This window comes from Poecilia latipinna, unplaced genomic scaffold, assembly GCF_001443285.1.
Source record: "Poecilia latipinna isolate Pla-1442-1.1 unplaced genomic scaffold, P_latipinna-1.0 Scaffold2011, whole genome shotgun sequence".
Classification (NCBI taxonomy): Eukaryota; Metazoa; Chordata; class Actinopteri; order Cyprinodontiformes; family Poeciliidae; genus Poecilia; species Poecilia latipinna.
In genome coordinates, this window is record NW_015114627.1 from 74,577 (window position 1) to 97,538 (window position 22,962).

At 38.9% G+C, this 22,962-nt stretch overlaps 3 protein-coding genes across 7 annotated transcripts; all 3 read right to left on the minus strand.

Moving 5' to 3' along the window:
• Nucleotides 1-397: 397 nt before the first annotated feature.
• ssr4 (signal sequence receptor, delta) lies at nt 398-3,733 on the minus strand. The gene is made up of 6 exons (XM_015016371.1): nt 3,555-3,733; nt 3,248-3,366; nt 3,088-3,162; nt 1,744-1,833; nt 1,594-1,659; nt 398-728 (listed from the first exon to the last, which is right to left on the minus strand). The coding sequence occupies exons 1-6, from the start codon at nt 3,601-3,603 to the stop codon at nt 624-626; spliced, it is 504 nt and encodes a 167-aa protein (XP_014871857.1). The 5' UTR covers nt 3,604-3,733; the 3' UTR covers nt 398-623.
• Nucleotides 3,734-4,758: 1,025 nt separating this feature from the next.
• On the minus strand, nt 4,759-17,305 carry arhgap4a (Rho GTPase activating protein 4a). 4 transcript variants are annotated; one of them, XM_015016374.1, is made up of 22 exons: nt 17,209-17,305; nt 15,446-15,532; nt 15,098-15,269; nt 14,857-15,019; nt 13,945-14,007; nt 13,725-13,853; nt 13,511-13,639; nt 13,216-13,437; nt 13,032-13,133; nt 11,981-12,160; nt 11,781-11,865; nt 11,532-11,559; nt 11,300-11,399; nt 10,894-10,954; nt 10,653-10,730; nt 10,429-10,557; nt 10,234-10,339; nt 7,496-7,723; nt 7,345-7,397; nt 7,047-7,269; nt 5,833-5,878; nt 4,759-5,636 (listed from the first exon to the last, which is right to left on the minus strand). In XM_015016374.1, exons 1-22 carry the CDS (start codon nt 17,243-17,245, stop codon nt 5,481-5,483), a joined length of 2,577 nt encoding a protein of 858 aa, XP_014871860.1. In that variant the 5' UTR covers nt 17,246-17,305; the 3' UTR covers nt 4,759-5,480. The 4 variants fall into 4 exon arrangements, with proteins under 4 accessions (XP_014871860.1, XP_014871863.1, XP_014871862.1 ...); XM_015016377.1 differs by lacking the exon at nt 17,209-17,305 and adding an exon at nt 16,953-17,202; XM_015016376.1 differs by lacking the exon at nt 17,209-17,305 and adding an exon at nt 16,917-17,202.
• A 2,336-nt stretch (nt 17,306-19,641) lies between these two features.
• On the minus strand, nt 19,642-22,045 carry naa10 (N-alpha-acetyltransferase 10, NatA catalytic subuni). 2 transcript variants are annotated; one of them, XM_015016378.1, is made up of 8 exons: nt 21,893-22,044; nt 21,655-21,753; nt 21,505-21,563; nt 21,170-21,215; nt 20,974-21,089; nt 20,811-20,855; nt 20,409-20,493; nt 19,642-20,271 (listed from the first exon to the last, which is right to left on the minus strand). In XM_015016378.1, exons 1-8 carry the CDS (start codon nt 21,911-21,913, stop codon nt 20,089-20,091), a joined length of 654 nt encoding a protein of 217 aa, XP_014871864.1. In that variant the 5' UTR covers nt 21,914-22,044; the 3' UTR covers nt 19,642-20,088. The 2 variants fall into 2 exon arrangements, with proteins under 2 accessions (XP_014871864.1, XP_014871865.1); XM_015016379.1 differs by having other exon boundaries at nt 20,179-20,271; nt 20,395-20,493; nt 21,893-22,045.
• Nucleotides 22,046-22,962: the final 917 nt, after the last annotated feature.

Below are 22,962 nucleotides of genomic sequence, written 5' to 3' on the forward strand. Positions count from 1 at the left end.
AGCCGATGTGCGTCGTTAAGGAATATGATAAAATTTCCCGCGTCCTTTCGGAGAAAGACAAATTAGAGCTGAAGAGAATCAACAAGCCACACATGGATAGCAAGAAGCCATTTATTAATATTCCAGGAAGAGACGCGTCTACCAAAGGCCTGTTCTGACCAGTCAGCGCTCTCACTCTGTTGACATTTCAAGTTCGCGGAAAGCTCAACTCGACCGGCGTTCAAACCATCTGCACACGTCCCACTCTGACCAGTTCACCCACTCAGAACACAGTTCTGGTGTGGATCCATCAAGGGGTTTTAAACTGGTCTGAATACAGAGCGTGTTTAATGTTTGTTCAGATTAATCTGATTTGATGCTAAAAAAAAAAAAAAAATGTCCATAAAAATGGACAGGACAGTTGTGACAAAAAAAAGAAAAAACTAAAGTTGTCTGAAAAGACAAAAAGACAGCCCGAATAAAAAGAAATAAAGACTGCAACCTCTGCTTGTTTCCCGGAAGAGGAAGCAGCAGAAGCCTGTTGGTTCGGCTGCAGTGATGGTGATGGATTAGTTGATCCAGCTCCGCCAGAATTCAGTCTTTTTCAAAGATCCGGTAGTCACAGGCAGCGACTGCGGATCGTGTTATGCTTGGATGGTGCTCTTGGCACTGAAGGCCATGTAATAGATCAGGATGCCAATCAGGCCGGCCACGACCTCAGTCGACACCCAGGGGCCGCTCCAGGCACCCTGAAAGGAGAAGCGTGGAACGAATGAGTCAACCAGCAAGTGGCGCATTCAGAGCTGCGTGTTTTTGCACGACACCACTTCAGTCATGAAGCCAGAGAAATCATGTTCCAAGAGAGATCTTAGAACAATTATTTTACTGATTTGTGAGACAAAATATTTGCATCCTTTTCAAACCTCAGCACGAGTTTATATGATGAGTTTGACAGGAAATGACATCACATGAGATAACAGAGTGGCTTAAGAAAAAAAAAAATATTTTCAATTTATTTAATAAATCAACCAAGTTAAATATAACTAAAATTAAATTGTCTTTTTCTGGCACTTCTTTTGGGTTACCAAACCTCATCTACAGTTTATAGTTTTTACCCAAATATTGAAATCTCTGTTTTCACAGCAGGTTTTGTTAACAAGACACTTCACCATGACGAAGCAGCTAGCAACTGATTATAATCAGTTGCTAGCTATATAATTGTATAATTATACAACAAGGTTTTGATTTTCATCACTTAAATACAATAGGAGAGTTTCAGTAGCAGAATCCTTTTTAGTTGCTTCTCTGCTCTTTGAGGGTTTTTTTGTTTGTTTGTTTTATCACAGTTCAGTAACATCCAGATTTCTCTGCCAGAACTACAAATGACAAAAACAAATACCAAGAGCACATTTTTCAAAATAGCAAATTACGTAGAAATAATGAGCAAATGAGAACCTTCACAAAATATAATTCAGGACCTATTAAAGCATTTAAAAGGCCGTACATTTGGATCATTAAATGAATGACTTAGTAAGGCGAGCCCTACTGTAGTTTCATCAATCCAAGCTATTTGACTTAAACGAAAAGAGCTGCAGTCATCTGCAGGTGACTCACCCGGTGGTCAATGTTGACGGTGAAAAGAGGCTGAATCGCATTTACGTCTTCATTGTTTCTCTGAGCCTGAAACAGATGACAGTAAACATTTTACTTAAGATGAGATCAAACATTTCACAGTAAAAGAAACCGTTGTGTACCGAAACGTACCTTTCGGAGGGCGCTGTAGGACTCCTCGTCAAAGAATTTGACCTGATACGTTCCTGAGCTGGCCTGTTTGTGGGGAAGACTCCAGGACACCTGGAAGAGAACCAGGGAGAAACCGATTCAAACCCGTTCACTATTCCTTTAAAACTTCGCACCCTTTAAGGATTTGACCTCAAATAGAATACGTGTCAAGAAATCTAGTCAAGATGTTAACCACGACTGAAACGATTCCTCGAATAATTCGAGTACCTCAATTATTAAAATTCCTCAAGGAAAATTGATCTGCCTCGAAGCTTCGTTAAAATATGGAGCGCACCGGGTTCCGCCCGGATCGTTATTTGTGGTGGGCAGCGCTCTTACTTTCCCCTATGAGTTGTTGTGAAGTGCTGAGAAAAAATACATATTTTGACTATTTAAATTTCAGTTTAGTTCTTAAAAATATTATATTTTAAAAGTTTGGTCAATTTACTAATAGCTGCTTGAAGGTAAACTCTGCACACCAAAAACATGTTTGGCCTATTGTGTTAACAATTTGTATATTTTTAGAGTTGAGACACTAAAGCTTGCAAAGAGTGGCTGGGTTACCAGAGAAAAAGGAAAGAGACAAGAAAATGTGGGTTTATCATAACTGATATTATGTTCAGAAATAGTATTGCAATTAAAAATGTTTCTAATATCTCAGAACCTTAAGTACGAGTTTCTGTGAGCATAAATGTTCATGTCTGAGCTTTGAGTCGCCATCCCAACACATATGTTTGAAATCAAAAGTTTACAAAAACAGAATAAAAAAGACAAGTTCCTCTTGTTTTAGGTCAGCTAGAATTACCAAAATTATTTTAGTATCTGAAAAGGCTTGTGAGGAATAAACTAGAATTATAGCAAATTATTGTGAGGAGCTTGGGAAAGAAACCCCAAAAGGTTTAACCGAAGTCAAACAGTTCAAGTAAACTTCTGATTTTGGAGACGTTACTAAATAAATCCCTGACACATTGCCTCATTATTGAGGCATTTAGCAAATAAAGAATTTTGTTAATTTTTACTGACCTAAAACAAGAGAGATTGTAAATATGCTTTGACTAGACCATTTCCACGTTATGCTACAACTACCACATTTCATAGTGGGGAAGATTTAGCAAACACTACAAATGACATTCCTCAAAATGCTAATGGTGCAGAGTGAATAGATGAGGAAGAGAAGAAAACAGGCATATATCACAACTACTATTTACCAATATTACCACCATGGAGCCACACTCATGTGATGTCATTTCTAACTTTGTGCACCTCTAATTTGAATTAAGTAGAAACTGACAGCCTAAACAAATTAATCCAGCTGTGAGTTCATACCTGGTATTTTCCAACATCCTGACCTCTGGTCACAGGGAACTGTCTTCCATTGACATCAGCATACAGAGTGACACTCTGCAGAGAAGAGCAGTGATCATGAAACCACAGTCAGTCCCTCAGCAACAGAGCAGTAACTCACTGAAGCAGCTTTCTGGGTTACCTGGGCTCCGTTAGCGCAGGTCAGGCTGAGCTCCACGATGAAGACAGACTCCGACGAGATGACGGCGTCAGAGGTCGTGTAGGCCGACGGGGTGATCACTGGGTCTTTGCAGCTCTCCCCTACCAACAAATAATGTAGATTAGCTAAATATTAGATACACTAATACTCCATCAGAGCAGATGCAATAATTAACACGGGCTTGACACATGGTGAGAAGACATTTCAGGGTGTTTTGATGGGCTGAATATTAGCAATTACAAGCTAACTGAAGCCAATGGACCTCCTTCCATGTTTCCCTTACACTTACCCGAACAGGCAACCACCAGTATCGTCAAAAACGCAGCTATCCGGATCATCCTGAAGTCTGACGAGTAGCTTTTTATCCCTAAATAAGTGTTAAAGTACCGCTGTAAACTCGCCACACTGAATGAAGTACACCTCAGCCTACCGCTAACACACCAGTGCGCCTGCGCAGCAAAGAGGTGTACGTAGCGCCGCACAGCATTCTGGGAAACAACATTGAAGACACGTCAACAGAGATTTTTTTTTTTTATAAATTCTTTATTGAAAATGAAATATAAAACAATACAAGGCACACGATAAAAAAACTAAAAGTGCTACAGAAGAACAAAAATAAAAACAATATATGAAAACACAATCTGATAACATGGTGCAAAGAAAAATGAAAAAAAAAGATAAATAATTACAAGAGGATCTTTTATTCATTAAGTCATTTACATGTTGATATGACTGGTTATTTTTTATTATTGCAACAATTTAGCACTTCCTTCAATAGAATTATTTTTAAAAAGGTCTAAATTGAAGCTAAGAGAAAATACTATCGTGAAGAAAATATGGTATTTTCATAGTGTGACCCTGTCTGAAGACCAACTTTTATAACAGGGGAATAAACTTTTTCATACAAGACCCGGTTTTGAAATCCTTCCAAAAACACTTAAATATGTTCTGATATCTCAATAGCTAAATCTCAACATTCACAGGAAATACTATTTTGCAAAAAATAAAAATTTTGAAATGGATTTCTTTTCTTGGGGAATGAGGAAGATAGACATTTGGTTTTAATTTTATGATGTAGATTCATATTTTACTATAGTATATTCCTATAGCTGTAAGTAGAGCTGGTTTAATGATTTATGCAGTATTACAGTTAAGTCCAAAATTATTCACACCCCTTGTTTTCATATGACCAGTGATTTCTTTCAAAATATACAAGAAAAAACAAAACAGGTAAAAGAAGTTATAAAATTGAAAACTACATTTTCTTTTTTACATTTTACTTTAAAAATTCACTTAAGTTTGTTTATGCCCGCATTAATAAAATGAAAAAAAAAATTATCAAACCATTCTTATAATGGCTAACCCGCTTTTAGCATGTCTCTACTGCTATTTTTGGATATATTAATTCAATGTTATTCACTACCTGTAAATAACAAAGTCTGAGACATATCACTGATAATTTTACACAATAAATAAAGAGGCCAAGTGGGTTGGAGATAGCATAAGTGCATTTATTGTTTTGATAATCTCTAAAAAAAAAAAAAAAAGTTTAATTAACAGTTTATAGTGGTTCAATGATTTAAGACAAGGAAACCCAAAGTCATCGATACACTCATGTACAGAAGAGGGGGCCAAGATGTTCAAACTAGGTGTCAACATGTCAAAGTAATAAGGAATGTTTATTTGCAGTTATTCCTGCACATAAAGGAAACAAAGCAGAGTTTATTAAAAGAAAATCATCTTTTACAATGTGGCTCAGATTTTACGTTCATTTCTTTTTCCATCATTAAGTATTTATGTATTAGGTATTGTTTAAGTACACATTTGCCTAAAATAAAATTAGAAAATAAAAGGAAATTTATTTGTTATATACAGAAAAATCAAAATAGGAAACAAGGTATTAAATACAACCACTATAGTCTCAGTTTGTATTCACTCTCAGCTGATAATCATCTTCATTTAGTTCCAAGCAAACATCTTTTCATTTCAAGTTGTTTCCAGTTTTTATAAATTACTGTGGGTTTGAAGTCACTCCAGCGGATGTGAAAATGAAACATGGTGACAGAGGATACAGAGTCACGGGTCCCTCGGAGCAGGGGTCACTGGGTTCTGATTTCTAGAAATAGATGTGCTGAAAAAGCTGCAGTCAGACTCCTTCACCCTGCCCCTCGGTTTCCATCATCTCTGTTGCCGTCATGTGCTGATGCTCATCCACTCAGTCCAGTTGATCTGTAGATCTGAAAAGACTGGTTCCCTTCCCTTTCCGTCCGTCACGTTTTGCCTTTTTTTGTTGAGCCTGGGCAGAAGCATCCTGCTGCGTTTGCCGTGTCAGAAGCTCCTTGAAGACCGACTCCATGTTATTACAGACCTCCTGAAATATGAAATAAATGGAAGGAGAGAAAAAAGAAATCTACTTTGTTGATGATCATGTTTTATACCAGTAATAATTTTTTTATTTGAAAATATTTCACAAAATATCAATTTTCAAAAGATGTGCATCACTCACAGCTATAAAATATATTCATTGTAACATTTACTTAAAAAAATGAAGAAATAAAAAAACAAACCTTATCAACTTTAACAAACAAGTCCTCCGAGGATGAATGTTGATATCTGCATGGAGAAAAAAATAAAATAAAAACTAAAATATCCCACTTTCTAGGAAGAATAAGAAAAAAAAACCTTCCACCATTCTTGTTGATCAAAAAAAGTTAAAGTTTCAGTTCCAGGATGATCAAAGAAGGTGTGAGTGATGTATTGTGACACCATCAACAAGAGGCCCCTGAAAATAGGCTGACAAGGTTCTAATTTACCAAATTACACATCGACTAACGTAAAGAGAAATTACACAGCCTTTGAAGGTTTGATGAAACCGAGGTCGTTTTGTGAAACCCAAACACTGAAGCAAGGTGACTCGGATATGATATGGGGATGTTTCTTATTATACGATATTGTGAAATCACACACCAGGGATCAGAGGTCAGTTTGAAGGCATCCAAGTTATCGAAAAAGTCGTACTGCCTTTTGCTGAAGAGGAAATGCTTTTGAAATTAGCATTTTACTAAAATAACGACCCAAGCCTAAAAGGAAGTGAGCAAGCTCTGGTTTCCAGACCAACAAGATTAATGAATCCAGTATAGGACCTGTGAACAAACGTTAAATGCTCCGTTTCTAAGGTAAGAAATTCAGAAGAACTGTGGAATGTGGTTCAACACCCATTTCTCAAACAGGTTTTATGCAACTAAATGCTATTTTTTTTCTAACTAAATTCTTTATTGATGATGCTAAACAATTTTAAACAGTGGACATTATATTTTTGTAACGTCAGACACTTTTTAAGGATTTTAAGCTTTACTCAATGTTTTCAGACGTACCGCTATTATTGAACGTAGCTGTAAATATAACCTTTATCTTTCTTCCTCTGGTGCCAAACTGCAAACCTACAAGCAACTGTCCACCATTACTGTCAAAGTAAACCAAGTGGTTTCCATAACAAATGATCTAACATTAAGATGTATTCAATTATTTCCACATTAAAATTTTAATTACAGAAACATTTTTAATAACTTATGCATTTTCTTTTTTTCCCCTTTTTGCACAAATACTTAATTGTGCGTTTTTGGAATTGTATATGAAAAAAATGCATATATTGTTGATCAGAACAACTGGAATAAGTTCAGATATAACTAAGTATAAATGTAAGTAAGTATATATAATTTTTTTTTTCAATCTGAGTATTTCATTCCTCTTTGGTCCATAGATTAAAAGCAGTGTTACTTACTCTTTGCGTGTATAAGATGGAGAGAGCACTTTTTTCTGCCTGTACTGTGGTCCAACTGGAATCTGCAGCGTTAGCTTTCCGGACGCAGAAAGGACGCCCCCTGCTGGTACCTTACTGTAATCTAAGCAGCCGCTGCTGTTTGCTCTTGGACGCTCAGCCTTTGTCAGTGCAGGTGCTGCAGACACATCTGGGCCGATACCCGCCGGAAATCCCATTTCTAAATCTGTTGCAAAACAGGGTTTTTTTTTTGTTTATATAAAAATTTCGGTTCTGAAGTCAAAATAAACGGCATACTTACCATCTCTGCTTTGGCTGTAATCCGCCTCAACTTCTCCTTCAATAATAACCTCACTGCAAAAGAGATGAGGCCCAGACAGTTTCACTTTTCCCCACATGTTCTGCATTCACTTCTATCTATCTGCAACCTCAAATGTGCTTCGTCGTCTCACCAGTCGTCCTGTTCGAGAGTCATGCACTTCTCATACATTGGTCCTTCTACTTCGCTCTGACTGGGAAAAATGCTTTCATGCTGCAGGATGATGCCCTTCACCAGGGCATTGATCTGAGGCTGCACAGTCACGACTTCGTCGTCCTGCAGGCCTCTCACCAGGCTGGGGCCGAAACACACAGCCAGATTGTACGGCTGCATCATGTTCTCGTCACTGTACTGAGACACACTGAAGGCACAGAATAATTTATGATCAATATTATTTTTAATAAGCACTGTCAAAGTAACAAAAAATAAAAAACTTAACCACAGTGCAGTGGAAGCATGAACTCAAACTGTTCTTAGAGCCTGGAGGTTTTTTTTAGTTCTTGTTCAGGGTCAAGTTGCTCTCGGAAGATGTTTTGCTCACACCACTGTTTTGTGGTCTAACTGACATTTCGGATGGAAAATTAGGCTAATGGCAATTTATAGATTGTGGAAACTCCCCCCGCCATGACATTTGTAGCTACCAAAATGTGTCTTTTTTTTGTTGTTTTTAAGTGTTTTCCTTCAAACATCAATGTGTTTCTTCAACATTCGACTTCGTACGACTATACTTTTGTGTGGATGAAAATGTACTGCCAATGATGTCAGAAAATGTACAGCCTGCATTGGGATTATAATGGAGGCAATAGTTGCTCATAACCATTTTTTATATTTATTTATTTACAATCAAGGTTTATGGGCCACCATCTCTGAATGCAGCTCAATCAAGCCTTGAAGTTGATGGGCTACAGCAGCAGAAGACCATACAGGAATGCCGCTGCAGTCAGCTAAGAGCACAATATTGAGCCCTGATGTGCACAAATTCAACAAAATTATGCAATTTATACTGTGTATTCAGTTGCAATTTCAATTAGGATCACACTTTTATGTAAAAAAAAAAAAAATGCCATTGTTAATGGCAGAAAGTCCTAGCTTAGAGAAGCAACTGTTGTCATTTTTTAATTTGGGACAATTTTTTCTTAAAAAAAAAAAAAAAGAAAAGAAAGAAATTCTGCCAGAAAGACAATTTCTCAAGCCAAAGAACTGAGGTTGCCAACTTTCCTAGGATTGCATGCCCCAGCAAAATCACCCCAAATTCAGACAATGCAATCAATGATCAGAGAACTTATTAAAAAAAAAAAAAAAAAAAAAAAAAAAAAAAAAAAAAAACTTGAGCTTCATATCAGAATCTACAGGAATCAGCATACTTAATGTTAAAGTATGTCACAGTACAATTAAAGACTGGAAATGTATGACTTTTTTTTGGAAGTGATTGCTGGAGGAAAGCGTAAAACAAATACGTCAGTAGAACTTTTAAAAAGCCACATCTGAATAAAACTGTAGGATCGATGTTCTTTGGACATAAGTAACCAGAAAAAAAAAAAAAAAAAAAAAGTTTGGCCACAATATAAATATAAACATGGTAGCAGAAGACGAATGATTTGGACTAAATTTTCAGCGACACCTCCAGGGCATCCTGCAGCCACCGAGTCAACCATCAACTCAACCGTATATAAAAAGTACCCGGACTCCAACAGTGAGGTGGCGTACATGTGAATGGCAGCAGACAACTTTAACTTCATGTGCTATCTTGAGACCTTCAGAGAGGTTTGCCCACAAACCTCAATGACCTGATTCTATGTCGTAAAGAAGAGTGGACTGATGTTATCCACAATGATGTGATGGACTTAAACGTCAACTATTACAACTAGAGGAGGTTTTAAAATATGATGCATCATGCAGCATACTTAGTTTTAACTCAAGAATGTCATGACTGTCATTTTAATCATCTCCCACTTAACCAAGTATTCAAGTTAATTTTGGGCAAAAACACGAGCAGAACGGTAAGGAAATATTCACCACAGCATTGCTGTCCTCTTAACTCTTTGGTCCTTAGGGTCATGTCAGTGGTTTTCAACAGGAAATGGTGACTTAATTTAAATCAGGTGCAAATGAAAACGATGGGGGAGGCAAGTGAAGCTGAATATTTTAGAAACCTTTATAGAAACAATAATAGTTCCTACTGAAGCCTGCTCTTGCATAGCATTTCATTACATTCAGAGGACTCCAAAGCGCTTCTCACTACGTTCACTGATTCACACAGATTGTGATTGTGGTTACCTACTGGATTATAGCCACAGCTGCTCTGGGATACTCTGACGGACGGCTACCATGCACCTGCACCACCATCTTTTCCAATATGACGATGTGCCTTTAGACAAGGCAGCTAACCCCAGGTCATTTTGTGAATGTACCTCAGCAGCGTATGTCGGTAAGAACATCGTTAGTGTGGCTGGGCTGCATGAGATCCCAGTAGCTGGTCTGACTGGAAACATGGCGTTCTGCCAAAGAGCTTTGTGTGCAACAGTAAGGCTTGTGGCAAACCGTCATCGAGACTTATGACCTTTCGTGTGGTTGTGACAAAAAGTGGAGAAGTGCAGTGTGGGTGAACACTTTTCAATGAGTTGTTTTTTTTCTAAATACCAAATTTTAAAAGAACATACTCAGTCATGTCGGTACTTCACAGAGTCTGGCGATGTCTCAGGTGGCGTTCAAAAAAGTTTGGAGACCACCAACGATCTGATTTTGTTGGCTTGTGCCCTAGTCTAAGTCAGCTTGCCACTGCAGCCACATACAGTTTGAATTTTCAGTTTTGTTTCTCAGTTTTTCTTCTCTGTGCTAGATTTTTATAGCTCCTGAAGTTGCAGTACTCACTGATGAAGGAAGGCAAAGAGGTATCTCATGACAACAATGACGGGCTCAGGGTAAGTCGACACAATAGCCTTGAGCCGAGCTGCTCGCTCCGCATCGTCCTTTATCTCTAACGGAAACGGAATGAAAAAAAGAATCAGCTGCTGTTGCTATGCATCTCCAGTCAAGTCAAACGTTTCCTCTCGCGCGAGCTCTTACGATTGCACTCCAAGAGCTGACTGGTGCTGCTGACAGGAAACAGGGGATTGTCCAGACATCTGAAGTAGAGCTTCAACACTCCCGCTACAGAGTCCATATCATATCGCCGCTCAGACAGCGGGTCCTCTCCTACAGGGAAGGCGAGGACACACTGCCCAACATTATTAACTCTCCATAGTGAGTGAGGTTCATCCAAGCAAATGCAGATGCCCACACAGATCTACCTCGTTCAAACGCATCTCTTAGAACATTGACCTCCATCTGAGATCCTGGTACTCTAAAAATCCCTTCATGGTGGAGACCTGACGAGGAAAGCATACGCTACAATCATTTTTGCCCCATGAAGCGAAGACTTTATATTTCAACTGGAACAGTATAAAGAAACACAGACCATGTATGCAGCTCTAAAGACTGATGAGCATTGACAGCGGCTTGTTTACCGTTCCTAAAATCTTGAATACTTACCATAAAGGTTGATGAAGCGAACGCAGCTTTCCACAACATATGGTATCTGTTGTCCTGAAGCCTAAAAAAGGAGTACATATTTCGTTTAAATGCATAAAATAACCTAATAAGCAAATATTTAATAAATATCTAAAGTATAGTGTACATAAAGATCATTTCAAACTTCTTAATAAAAACAAAAACCGCAACCATTTCTTCCACAACACTATAAACAAACATTAGGGCTAATTTGTGATAAAGTAGGAATATTTGTAGCAAAATATATCACAAAGTACTAAAAAAATAGTAATGGTGTTAATAAAATTATATAAATTACCACTACTATTACAACAATAATTGTTTGTTTTTGAAAAGCAAGCAAGAGTAAAAGATGCAACAATGCAATGAGTAATAAGGATTATTCTACCTTTATGAAGGACAGCATGTCTCCACTGAAAAGCTTGTGATTGTGGATCAAATTGGCACTTGAATGATTCTTTCTTATACGCAGCGACTTTCCAGAAAACCTGCAGAACCCAATATACTGACAATGTTTTTTTTTTTGTTTTTCCCCCATATTGCATATTTCCCTTAATTTCATACCAAGTCATCATAGGACAAATAAAAAGGAACAGAAAATGCAGAATTTGAACTTATACCTGGGCTGATGTCCATTTGATGCTTCAGCTAAGGGGAAACAAGAGATCTTTTGAAAACGACATGACAATCCAGTTTAACTTTCAACTGCTTCATTAAACTACTCGGTCGGCAGCAAAAAAAGGGAACACGATTTAAAATTTAAATGAGAAACACTGTAACATCATGCCAGTACACTGGGTCTTTTACAATGGCACATTGTGACTGCAGTTTGCTTTTTTTTTTTTACATGAAAAATGCAGAAGTGCTACCTTTTTCTACAGCCACTTTAAGCAGGTCATGCTTTGCTTGGAGTTTAGACACCAACGAGCTGCCAACCAGATATTCTTTTACTTTCTGAAAAAAAAAAAAAAAAAAAACAATAAACAATCAAATCCACAGTTATGATTGACTATTGAGTCAAAACTCAGAGAGCCCCTGAAATGTGAATTATTCTGGTCTGCAGACTCACAGTGAAGTAGACGTTTTCTATTTCCAGTATGCTGGCCCTACGCCGCGCAACGCTGGGTTTAACATTCAGATTCTCGGTGCTGCCCACTTGAGAGGGACCGCTACCCAGGCTGGACTCCAGATCATCCTCACCAATGCCGTCCAGCAGTGCGGACTTGGCTGTTGACATGCTTTTACCAGCCTATGTGACAGAGAAAACACATCAGCTCAAGCAACAGGTCATCCTGTTGAGCTGCAGGATAGAACAACAATGATGCAAATGAGCACAAAGTAAAAAAAAAAAAAGAAAAAAAAGACTTTAAAACAAAAGAGCATAAGGGGAACATGTCTATGAACAAAGATTTGAGTTAAATAGGTTCCTTTTTTTTGCAAGCAAAGCCAATTTGCTTTTATAGCCATCCTGTTACAATAATGAGCTATGTGGTCTGTTTATGCAAAAGGTCTTTAAATACACAAAACTATCAAGAAACTGCATTGCAGCTTTCTGAAATTAGAAAGCAAAAGTTTTCTTTCACTTCTCATTAAAAACAAGGGCTTTAGCAAACATCAATGTGATCTAGAGGAATTTCATGTGAAAAAAGCAGCACAACACGGCATGCGATTGTAAAGTAGAAGTAAACAGGGAAATTATTCAACTCCTACATAAATTTCAGTGCAGCCAACTGCCTTCAATCGATCATGTTGAAACATGCCGTTTTCGACACTTTGCTTTGGGAATTTTGAGCCACTTTCTGTTCATACCGTGCCAAAAACAATAAAATGGTTTAAGGACTCATGGCAGCGGTCCACTGCAGACACTGTAAACTATTTCTCTGTTGTTTCTATACATTTCTATGATTTATTTGGCTTTAGTAAATTGGACTGATGATATTAACTCTGTTTTCTTGTTTATTTGAGACGATCACTCCCAGAAAGAGAGTCCAGGGAAACAGGATTATAAGGACTTTTGAATTATTCTTCCAATACTTATGCAGATCCTTTCTTTAAGTATAAACTGATGTGTCAAGTTAAAGTCGTTAATGAGGTGCTAAGTTTTGTGACACGATCTTTACCTCTTCCGTTTCTTCAGTCACAGTTTTCAGCCGGGCCTGTATCTGCTTGAATCGGGTCTCCATCTCACACCTCATTTCGCACTCAGCACTAACTTCAGAAATCTGCAACATGTGAGAAAAAGTCTTCAGTCATCTCTGCCACCCTAAAAGCAGCGGGACTAAAAACCGGCTCGAAAAAGCCGACCTGGTCTTCTTCGTGGGGCTGGTAGGGGAAGCGGAGGGGCATGGAGAAGGTGTTGCCGTGGTCCTGCAGCAGGGCGTCTCTATCTCGGCTCTGGTCCAGTCGGGCCACGGCCTCCTGGAGCTGCTGCAGACCCGTGCTCAGGTTCTGCTGGGACCACGACTGTCTGGACAGGTAGGCCTTCATCACCCGACCCAAAGAGAAGTGGTACCCCACATCTGCACACTGTGGGGAAGAGGCCAAATGAGCTGCAGATGGGACTGCACATGAAGACTAAGGTGTGAAATGAAGCCCTTACGTCTATGAGCGTGGTGATGTCCTGAAGGTAGTACTTGTTCATGGAAGAGTTGGCTGCGGACAGGTTGAGGAGGTAGTCGTTCCTGGCCTTGCTGCACTTCAGCTGGATCTCCTGGACTTTAATTTGCCTCTACGCAACACAATCGTTTCACATATAAGAACACGAGGGGCCACGTTGACAGAACGCGTGATTTACAGGAACCATTTTCGTTTACTTTTTCTATCAACCGCTCCAGTTTTTTCGCCGCACTCTGCTTTTGCTTTTCCTCCTGCTTCTCGGCCTCCCTCAGCTTCCCCTCTGCACAAACAAACTCTGAGTGGTACTGGTGGTAAGTACGCCATGCCTGCACAGAGGCACAAACAAGTGCTTGTTGTTTTTTTTTCTCCCGTGTTTAGGAAACAGAAACCGTTTTAAGTGGTTGGTTTCTTTCTTACCGTCTGCAGCTCCGTGGTAACCTTGAGCAGTCCATCTTGCAGCTGAGTACAAAGGTCTCTACTCTGAAAACATAATGTGGAGACAAAACATCACAGTTGACACCAAAACAGACGAACAAAAGCAAACCTTAAAGTCTGCGAATTTTGGCACAACTACGAGGAGATAGTTTATTTCAATGAATTGGACCATAAACAAAAGGTTAACGTTAGTAAATCAATTTAAAAAACGAAACCGTTACAATTCATTTCAGACACACTGATATATTTGAAGTTGCCAATTATGATAATTATAACTTACCAGAAATAAAAGCTAAACATCATGCATAAAAAAAAACAGAAAAATATATTTTAATCCTTCAATGTTCTGAACACAATCTTAGGCAAAGTCTGCTAACCTGCAAACAGACATTAGTACCCTCTACAAATTACTAAAAGGTCAGTGTTTAATGAAGCCCAGCATATTGATGGAAAAATGAGCGGTAGGAAAAAAGAAATGTGGTAGAAAAAGGTGTTCAAGCAGCTCGGATAACCGCAGATTACTAAACTTTCGGGGATTTTGAGGATTTGGTAAACGGTTCATTTTCTTGTGTTGATCTGGTGTGGCTTCTCATCCAAGCAAAACAAAACCCATTGCTGCAACGACATTTCTCTCTGCAGACAAGCTGCGGGGAAATGCCGGTTTTATTTCCCAGAAGCAATTAACACCTGCTCACCGTCTCAGAAGTACAAATGACCATCAATTCATTTAACTGCTCAGCAAACTGGCCTTAAATGCAAAGTAAAGTCAGTTTTTTATTCGATGATTTTTTTTTTTTTTTTTTTTTTTGTGGGGGGTATTATTCATTAGTTGTAAGCCAGCAAACGAACAACAACAAGTTCTATTGTTCTGAAATGGGCCGCTTCTAACAGTACCTTCTTAGCCAGGCGCTGTGTGTAATCCAGACAGTGCATGACTGGCGTTATGAGGATGTTGCTGCAACTTTCACTCAGTCCGCTGTGGTCCCTACTTTCCTGGCGGGTTTGAGACAGCAGAGCCAGCCACACCTGGGAGACGGAGTGAGAGCTCGGCTCCTTCCTGAGAGGGAAAACGAGTTGGGGTCAGCGTGGCGCTCCCTCTCTCTCTCTCTCTCTCTGCTTTTGCCAGGTCGTTTACCTTTTAACCCTCAAGGCGAACCTTTCCGCTAGCTTTTCCAGGGAGCGGGAATATTCGTTTTCAATCTCGCCCCGTCGCCGCAGGTAGTCCGTCATGTCCTGCAGCTGCTGGGTCTTCTGCTCCAGCTGCACGTCCAGCACCTTCAGCTGGTCCAGGAGCTGGCAGCGCATCTCTGGAAATGTTCATGGGGAAGGAGAGACGAGCACAATAACCGCAAAGGCTCACAAACAAACAAGCGAACGAGAGACTCATTCTGAAAGTGTTGCAGCAGGGTTTCCCCACGAAATGCTGGTCACATTCAGGAAGAGGTGTGATAGGTGTGAAAATTACTTAGATAAGTACTTTTACCTTTTATTTGCGTGTCATAGTCCAGCACTCCCACCCTCTCCTTTCGAAGCTTTGCAGAAGTCATCGCTCCTCCAACAGGGTGGAATTCTGTCAAGTAAAGAAAAAAAAAGAAAAAGAAATCAACCCTTCAAAATGGCAACAACAAACAGCTCTTAGCATTTAGCTGGACATGCTGCAGCAGCCAAAAGCTATGCCCTGTTGCTGCACCAATCACACTTTTTTTTTCCAGAAGATTTCACGCCTCCAGTATTTCCAGCGACCAAAAACCAGCTTCTTCATGCCGCTTAAAGTGAGAAGAGAAGTCAAGGCAGCTTGTGCATCTTACTGTAACACATCTCCCTCAAACTGGAGGCCCTCCACCATGCTTTTCTGAGCGGGCAAACTGCTGAAAAGCAGCAGTTGGAGTTGGGCACAACAAGTGTTGCCCTGCACCACACCAGACCCGTTTGCACGGCGGGGCTTTTGCAGAAGGTGCAAAAAATAGCTCCGGCAGCATCTTAGCTTTATCCTAAAAATAGTCTGAACCGTGAGGCAGAAAACTCTGAGGGGATGTGTGCTTCAAAGACGACAGGTGGTCGAGCAGCCACTGCAAATCCCACAAGGTTTGACTCTTTACTTGAACAACTGAATCATCACAGGGAGTTTGTATCATAAGGTTTGGCAAGACATGTTGGACTGGGACATTAAAGTCCAGAAATAAAAAAGGAAGACCCAAAAGCGTTACTTTTTGGCCTGCTTTCATAAGGAAGTGACAAATAAATAAAAATAAAATATTTCTTTAAGCATGTGGTATTTTAACATCAACCTACAAACCAGCACTTTATTTTTTTCTTTCTTTGTTTCATTAGTGTAACAAAGTGCACAGCAGAAAGAGGAAGAACAAGGCTTTTTCTTGCTGGGTCATAAAAACTTTATACACAATCAGCACCACATTTCTCTCTGCACTATTAAACTTCCCCTTTTCTTGGCCATTTTTAAAATCAAACGCTCATCAGCTCTCTTTTAGCTAAAGCCTGGGCTCTCTTCCCCCCCACCACGCCATCGACAATTACCAGTTGACCTGCCAGGGTGACAAAGGCACAGTCACACCCGTCCACAGGAGGAATGCCTCGTTTTATTATTTTACAACATGTGTCACCCTTTCCACATTTAGAAGTTCATTCTTTACAGCACAACTTTGTGCTGTCGTCGTCACCACCACCAATGTAGTTTCAATCTTACAGCAAGTATAGCTTAGAGCTTGTTAAAATAGCTGTGTGTCCCATTTTGCCACTGAAGTCTCACAGGTAACAACATGAAATCTGACAGGGTTATAAAGTGATAACAGCCCCGAGGGCTGTGTTTGCTGCCAATAAAAACTATAGATAGGCCATGCACTTCTCATGAGAATTGAGCGTAGTCTGTTTTAATTTGATCAAAACAAGAGTAATGAAAGGTCAAATAGAACTAGGAAGAAAACAAGATTCATTACCTGTAAGAGATGTGTTGACAAGCACCTTCTACTTACTCAAACGACTAAATAATGCCACTTAGCTGCACAGTAAACTCTGAACGGTTGTTTCACCTCCCCCGCAATTTGGACTTGGATGCTTGTGGGTGGAGCAGAACTTGTATCTGTGTGACTCGTTCTCTCCCTTTCTCACAGACACACACTTGCTGTTGTGCAGCGCTCTCTTTCTCACCCAGCCTTCATCTCGCTCACACATGCAGCTTGAAGCATCCTCGTGTGATTGTGCAAGTGCGACAAGCAAAGAAACGACAACCTTTTTGAGCCAAGCCCTTCTTCTCTTTCTTTCTCATGTTGCCTTCTTGAACGCTTCAGGCTCCAATCACACTCCAGCTGCTGCCATTGATTAAGTCCCTCCTCAGAGGTGTGGTGTCAGTGACTGGATGCAGTCAGGTTTGGGGTTCAGGTAAGAAGGGGTGTGGGGGAGCAAATCAAAATAAATAAATAAGAAAAAAAGAGCAAAGGAAAAAAAAAAGGAGTACAAGGGTTAAAATATTTAGTCTTTTTTTTTTTCTCACAAGACATCAGATGAAGAAACCATAGATCAACTTCTCCTTTTAATTATATTCAAACATGTACGTTATGTCAGATATATTCATTTCCATGACAGAAATAGAGAAAAGCTATAAATGGAGAAAAAAAGAAACAGAAGTCCAGAGTGATGGTGTTAAACCATAACAGCTAGTCAGAGTGCAATCTCTCACTGAGGTTTGAAGCCCATAAAGTGATGATTGGTCCGGTAAAGAGAAAGTCAGACGAGTGCAGTAGACTGAAGACAGCACCTTATATAACAGTTTAAATTAAATCCACCACAGAGTCAAACAGGTGTAATTTGAGCCACTAAAATATTGGCAGAAGACAGATGGACTTTGCAATGTCTGCTCCAGTTCTGACCAGCATTGTTAAGGTCCGCACATATTTTTGCAAGGATTGAGAAGTGTTTTTGTTCTGTCTTCCAGGACTTCCACGTCCCTGGTCAGGTTGTTCTCTCAGTTTTTTTTTGTCATGACATCCTGCAAGCAACACACTCAAGTTAGAGCACTGATGTGTTGACACTAGCAGATGGTCTGTACTGATAAAGGACACGTAAGTGAAATCTGGAGTGAACGAAAACATGGTTCTTGCATGCAAAAAAAAAAAAAGCAACTGCTGTCTCTTTGGCTGTTTAATCCTAGCTTGAGCTAAATGTGCTAGCATAGCATTTCTCTTGCACAGATGCATCCCTTTTGAGAAATTGTGTTTCTTTCTGCCTGTTTTTTTTTTTTTTTAGCCAAGAAAACATTCTATGTATAACACAAGTTATGCATAGAACTCGGGATCACTTCCAGTTTTTAAGAGAGGGATTGGTCAAATTTTCATATATTTATTTAAAGTTGAAGATTTTATGATTTCTGTAAAACAGCTACTTTTGTGAAAGGTCACTGCACGAGTCGCATGTCTCTGCCACGTACCTCTCTTTTGGCCATTTCCTTCCTCAAACATTCACAGTTGGATGGTGTTGCACAAGCACATTAAAATTCCCCTGCACAGACACTTTCTGGTCAGTGTGACAAAAGATGTTAAGTTCTCATCTCTATTTGTGATTTCATGAGTAGTCTTTTTTTTAAACTTACAAACACTCACGTTGCTGCAGTTTTTAGCCCTGCAGTGACCTAAAACGGACTTTGGTTGTAGAATTAATGCCTATCTGTGTTTAGAAAGAGTTGCATCTATTTAGATTACATTTTTCTATTGTCAAACTTGACAGCTATCCAATTAATCTTTGTGGGATTTGTTGAGGAGACAGTGATTTTTTTTTTTCCATAATGCTACCACTAGGAGTCACCAAAATGAATTCACTCACACATATTTTTCTTAACCTATGCTGTTCCTGCTCTCAGATGTCGCCTCACTCAAAGACAGTGTCCCGGTGAAATCACCGCTCTGCAGACCTTTTTCTGAATAATTTGCATGTGCTTCTTGCTCCTCTGTCAGCGTGTACTCAAGGTACTCCAGCTTCTAACGCTCCAGAAACATGCAAAATACAATGCCTTGCTAAAATTTTCTTTTTGACCCAGCCTAGTCCAACAGACTTATAACAAACAGTATGAGGTTGTGGAGATGCTTTTTCTCGGCAAGGGAAAGAAAAGTTGACGAGAAGAAGGAAGAGTGTCCATCGCTGGTCCTCAAGCGCCACTCTGCTGCGGGTCTTAAATGTGTCAAACCTTCAATCCGAGTCACTGCTCATGCGTCTTGTTTTTTTTTTATTTCTCCAGGACTCCAAGTTTGACCCTTTGCTCCGGCTTAGGATCGGTTTTTAATTGCGTACATCCGGCAATAAAAATATGATATTCTAAAATCAACTTTGTATTTGAAATTTATTGCCGATATGCTCAATCTCTTAATAAGCAAAACAAAACCACAGCATAACACAACCTCTTGAGTATCAAAATTAAATACTTTTTAAACATACTTTGATATATTGCATCTGTTTTAGTTTGTACACCTTTTCAGTAGAGGTAACTAGTTTCAGAGTGCAGTTCTCTAACTCATACTAAAACCACCTGCAGTTGCAAAGCATGAATGGTTTACAGCATGCACAGACATTTGCAGAGAGCTCAAATTTATTCTTGATACCACAATAGGGAACTTAAAAAGGGAGTGTGAATTGGCTTGTTTTCTACGTTGAAATCACAACTGGACACCGCTCTACTTTTACACAGTCAAGTTTATTCTGATCGATGGTCTGATTAAAAAAGGAGCACTAAACCTGCTGACCATTTTTTGTTGTGTTAAATTGTGTATATGTAGAATAAAAAAAAGTTTTCTCTTTCAACAATAGGGAAAATGCCAAATATTACAGAAAATTACTGTAAAATTTACGTAAGTTTTTTTTTCTCCGACAAATTAAGAGACCACTGGTCATTTTGAATTACAGATATTTTGGACTTTTAAGAAATCATCGATCCAGTAAAAATGCTTCGACCAATAAGTTTAGTTTAATTTGGATAACACATTGACTCAACTCTGTTCATCACAGCAGAGAGAAAAAAAGAGATGCAGCTTTGATAGTCAGATAGCCAGCCTTCAAAGTCAGAAACAGCTGCAAATTGCGATAAAAATGGGTGCTTTAAAAAACATGTCAAGAACTGCGGCGTCATTGTGAGTCAGAAGAAGAATCTTTAACGTCTGTGCTTTCTGTTGCCTCGCTGACTTCACTCAACTCTTTGCTCTCTCCTCCACTGTCTCTCTCGCTTTCTCTCTCTTGGTCGCCGGAGCCTGATGGGCTCTGGCCAGATGTTGCTTCTTGACTCGACACGCGCACGCCAGGCTTCCTCAGCTACATGAAAACGACAAAAAAAAAAAAAAAAGAAGCAAAATTTACACACACACACAAAAAAAAATGTATCTCAACTAAGAGCAAATAAAGGAATGTCAAAGTAGTAAAAAGAAGGACATTTACAGATTCTAATTCACCTCATCGGCCATGTGAGCCAGGTCTCTCTTCATGGCGTAGGCATCTTCTCCGTCTGCGTAATATTTTGGTTCGACTTCACTGATCCTGAAGAGAGATGAGATAAAACTTTAGCTTATATAAAGTCAGATTCAATAAATTATATTCTTGAAGGACTTATTTATTGCAGTAACTTAATTCACCAAGTGAAACAAATAAGTAGTAATTATACTGTGATGTTTTAAAGCCTTTCTTTCCGATAGTTATGATATTTTTTTTGTATATATCTGATGAAAACATTTAAAGTTATAGTATTGTTTCAGCCCAATAAAAAAAATTTGAAAAGAAAAATGTGTGCTTAGTAATAATCACTTAAAATGTTATTTTCTAAGGCTTAATATTTGACATGGCATAAGCAAACTTACTGAAACTTGAGGGTGTTGGAATACAGGTGTAGAGCTGCTCGGTTGCTGCAGTGGGGAAAAAATACAACAAAATAACATCAGTAATGTTAACAATGTGAAAGAACAAAAATAACCTTATCTACATCTGAGCATAAGAAAACCAGTTTCGCTGCCACCCAGTCACCTTTTGCGAACGTGAAGTGAGACATATTTAGCGTTGAAGTTTTCTATCATGGCCCGGCTCGCCTGGTCCATCAACTTCTGGGCCAGACCGAGACGTCTGTGGGATCGCTTCACTGCCTGCAGGACGTAAACCAGGTCAGACACAGATTTATCAGTGAGGTCCAAAATAGAACGAGGTGTCTTTACTCAAGACTCACCAATGAAGTAATATGTCCATGAGGTACATCATCAGGGTCCTCTTCCCTAATAAAAAGAAAAGTCAGTTTGATGAATGAATTTTACAGCCAAATTCAGTTTGATTCAGGATCTGCACACCACCAATATTTAGCATTTGCATCATTTTTTTTTATCATACCAGATGAGGTATGTACAACTTTGCCACTGTAATTTTAGCATTCAAGTTACAATCATCACAAATATCAAAAGTAAATCCTTGAAATCAGTGTTTCATTTTATGAGCGGATTTTCTGGAATTTACATTTTCATATTCTAATTTACTGAGATGCATCCATAATTGTGGTCAGATACTCACATTTTTGCCAGCACATATCCAACAATTTTACCATTTTCGTCCTCAGCTATATAGGAAAGCTGAATGAAAGGAAGACAGAGAGTGAAACAATTAAACTCTGTCAGGCTTTTAGGACAAAGTAGCAGAGGCGAAATGAGACAGAAGCAGCACCTGAGGCCAGGATAATCCGTGATAGAAGTAGTATTTCATCTGGTAGTTTTCTGGGAGACATAACAGGTTACAGTGCTGCATGTTCATAAGGTCCTCCGGCTGAAACAGATAAAACAACCACCGCAAAAGTTCATCACAAAGGGGGGAAGACACGGCCGATATTTGCAAGAGCAGCAGTTAGCTTAGCTTTAACAGGTAGTAAAACAGCGTGGCTGACATGGGATTTCTGTGTGCTTACCCTTGCGTTTCGTATATTCATTTTGTTGTGTGAATTTTAATAAAACTTCCGAACAAAAGTTTTTAATTTATACGGTTTCCAATAACCGTTTAATAACAAACTACACGAGAGAATTTAAAAGACCCGGCGCACTTGCTAACTGAATCAAACAGCTAGCATGAAATGAAGGAGGAAAGACGTAAACACTTCCGGTGATAATGTGTCACGACTTCACAATAAAAGCCTTTGAAGGACATTTGTTTTATTGTGGCAAATACCAACAATTTATGATGAGGTAACTTTGTAGATTTCCATAATTCATTCTCTAATGTGTCTAAAAGTAAAGACAATGACAAAAACGATCAAAAATATTACAAACGACAAATATTTAAAACGAGAGTCTATAAGAGAATATACAACATTATTTAACTTTACAGAATTGGTATTCTTTTCCATTATATATTTTTGTTTTAACTGAACGCAGACAACATAATAAGAATAAATAAAATGGAATGAGATGCAGCATCATAGTTTTCCCCTAATCGGCAGTTTGAAATATCAGATCTTAAAACTTTTACCAGATGACTCCATCTTTTCACCTTCTTACCCTAAAAATAACAGTGGAAGAGACTTGTGAGCCTGACTGTCTGTAATAAGTCAACACAAAAGGTTGGCAACATTTTCAACATATATCAATTCTCAATAGTTGTTTCAATTATTTGTAGGATCTTTGGTATGAATGCTATTGTTCTAATCATTTTTGTTATTTCTTTAAACTGAACACAAGAAGCACAAGAAAACAACCTGTCAATTTGTGATCCTATCAACTTTGGGAGCTCCTGTTCTATACAATAGCTAAAAGCAGACACAGCCCACTCCAGGGATTTCAAATGAGAAAAATCTAACTAATACGTTGTGAACAACCCTAAATATGTATTTGCAAAACATATTAAAAATAAATTTGAACATAATTGAAATATTCAAGTAACTTAACAATAAAGTTAAAGAAGACATTAAAAAGAAATATATATATATAAATTCCCTTCTCACCCTCCGTGGGTGGTCTCTTTCATCCTCTGAGCTCGGGTCCT

What these genes read in the sequence shown, in the direction of transcription:
- ssr4 (XM_015016371.1), bottom strand. Translation starts at nt 3,603, where the DNA reads ATGATCCGGATAGCTGCGTTTTTGACGATACTGGTGGTTGCCTGTTCG. An exon ending in CCTACAGCGCCCTCCGAAAG is followed by an intron (nt 1,660 to 1,743) that starts GTACGTTTCGGT and finishes CATCTGTTTCAG; the next exon opens with GCTCAGAGAAACAATGAAGA. An exon ending in CCGTCAACATTGACCACCGG is followed by an intron (nt 729 to 1,593) that starts GTGAGTCACCTG and finishes TTCTCCTTTCAG; the next exon opens with GGTGCCTGGAGCGGCCCCTG.
- arhgap4a (XM_015016374.1), bottom strand. Translation starts at nt 17,245, where the DNA reads ATGAGAAAGAAAGAGAAGAAGGGCTTGGCTCAAAAAG. An exon ending in TAAAGTGGCTGTAGAAAAAG is followed by an intron (nt 11,560 to 11,780) that starts GTAGCACTTCTG and finishes GTTTCCCCTTAG; the next exon opens with CTGAAGCATCAAATGGACAT. An exon ending in TCAAATGGACATCAGCCCAG is followed by an intron (nt 11,400 to 11,531) that starts GTATAAGTTCAA and finishes TGGGTTCTGCAG; the next exon opens with GTTTTCTGGAAAGTCGCTGC.
- naa10 (XM_015016378.1), bottom strand. Translation starts at nt 21,913, where the DNA reads ATGAATATACGAAACGCAAGG. An exon ending in TGAATATACGAAACGCAAGG is followed by an intron (nt 21,754 to 21,892) that starts GTAAGCACACAG and finishes TATCTGTTTCAG; the next exon opens with CCGGAGGACCTTATGAACAT. An exon ending in TGGCTCACATGGCCGATGAG is followed by an intron (nt 20,272 to 20,408) that starts GTGAATTAGAAT and finishes GTTTTCATGTAG; the next exon opens with CTGAGGAAGCCTGGCGTGCG.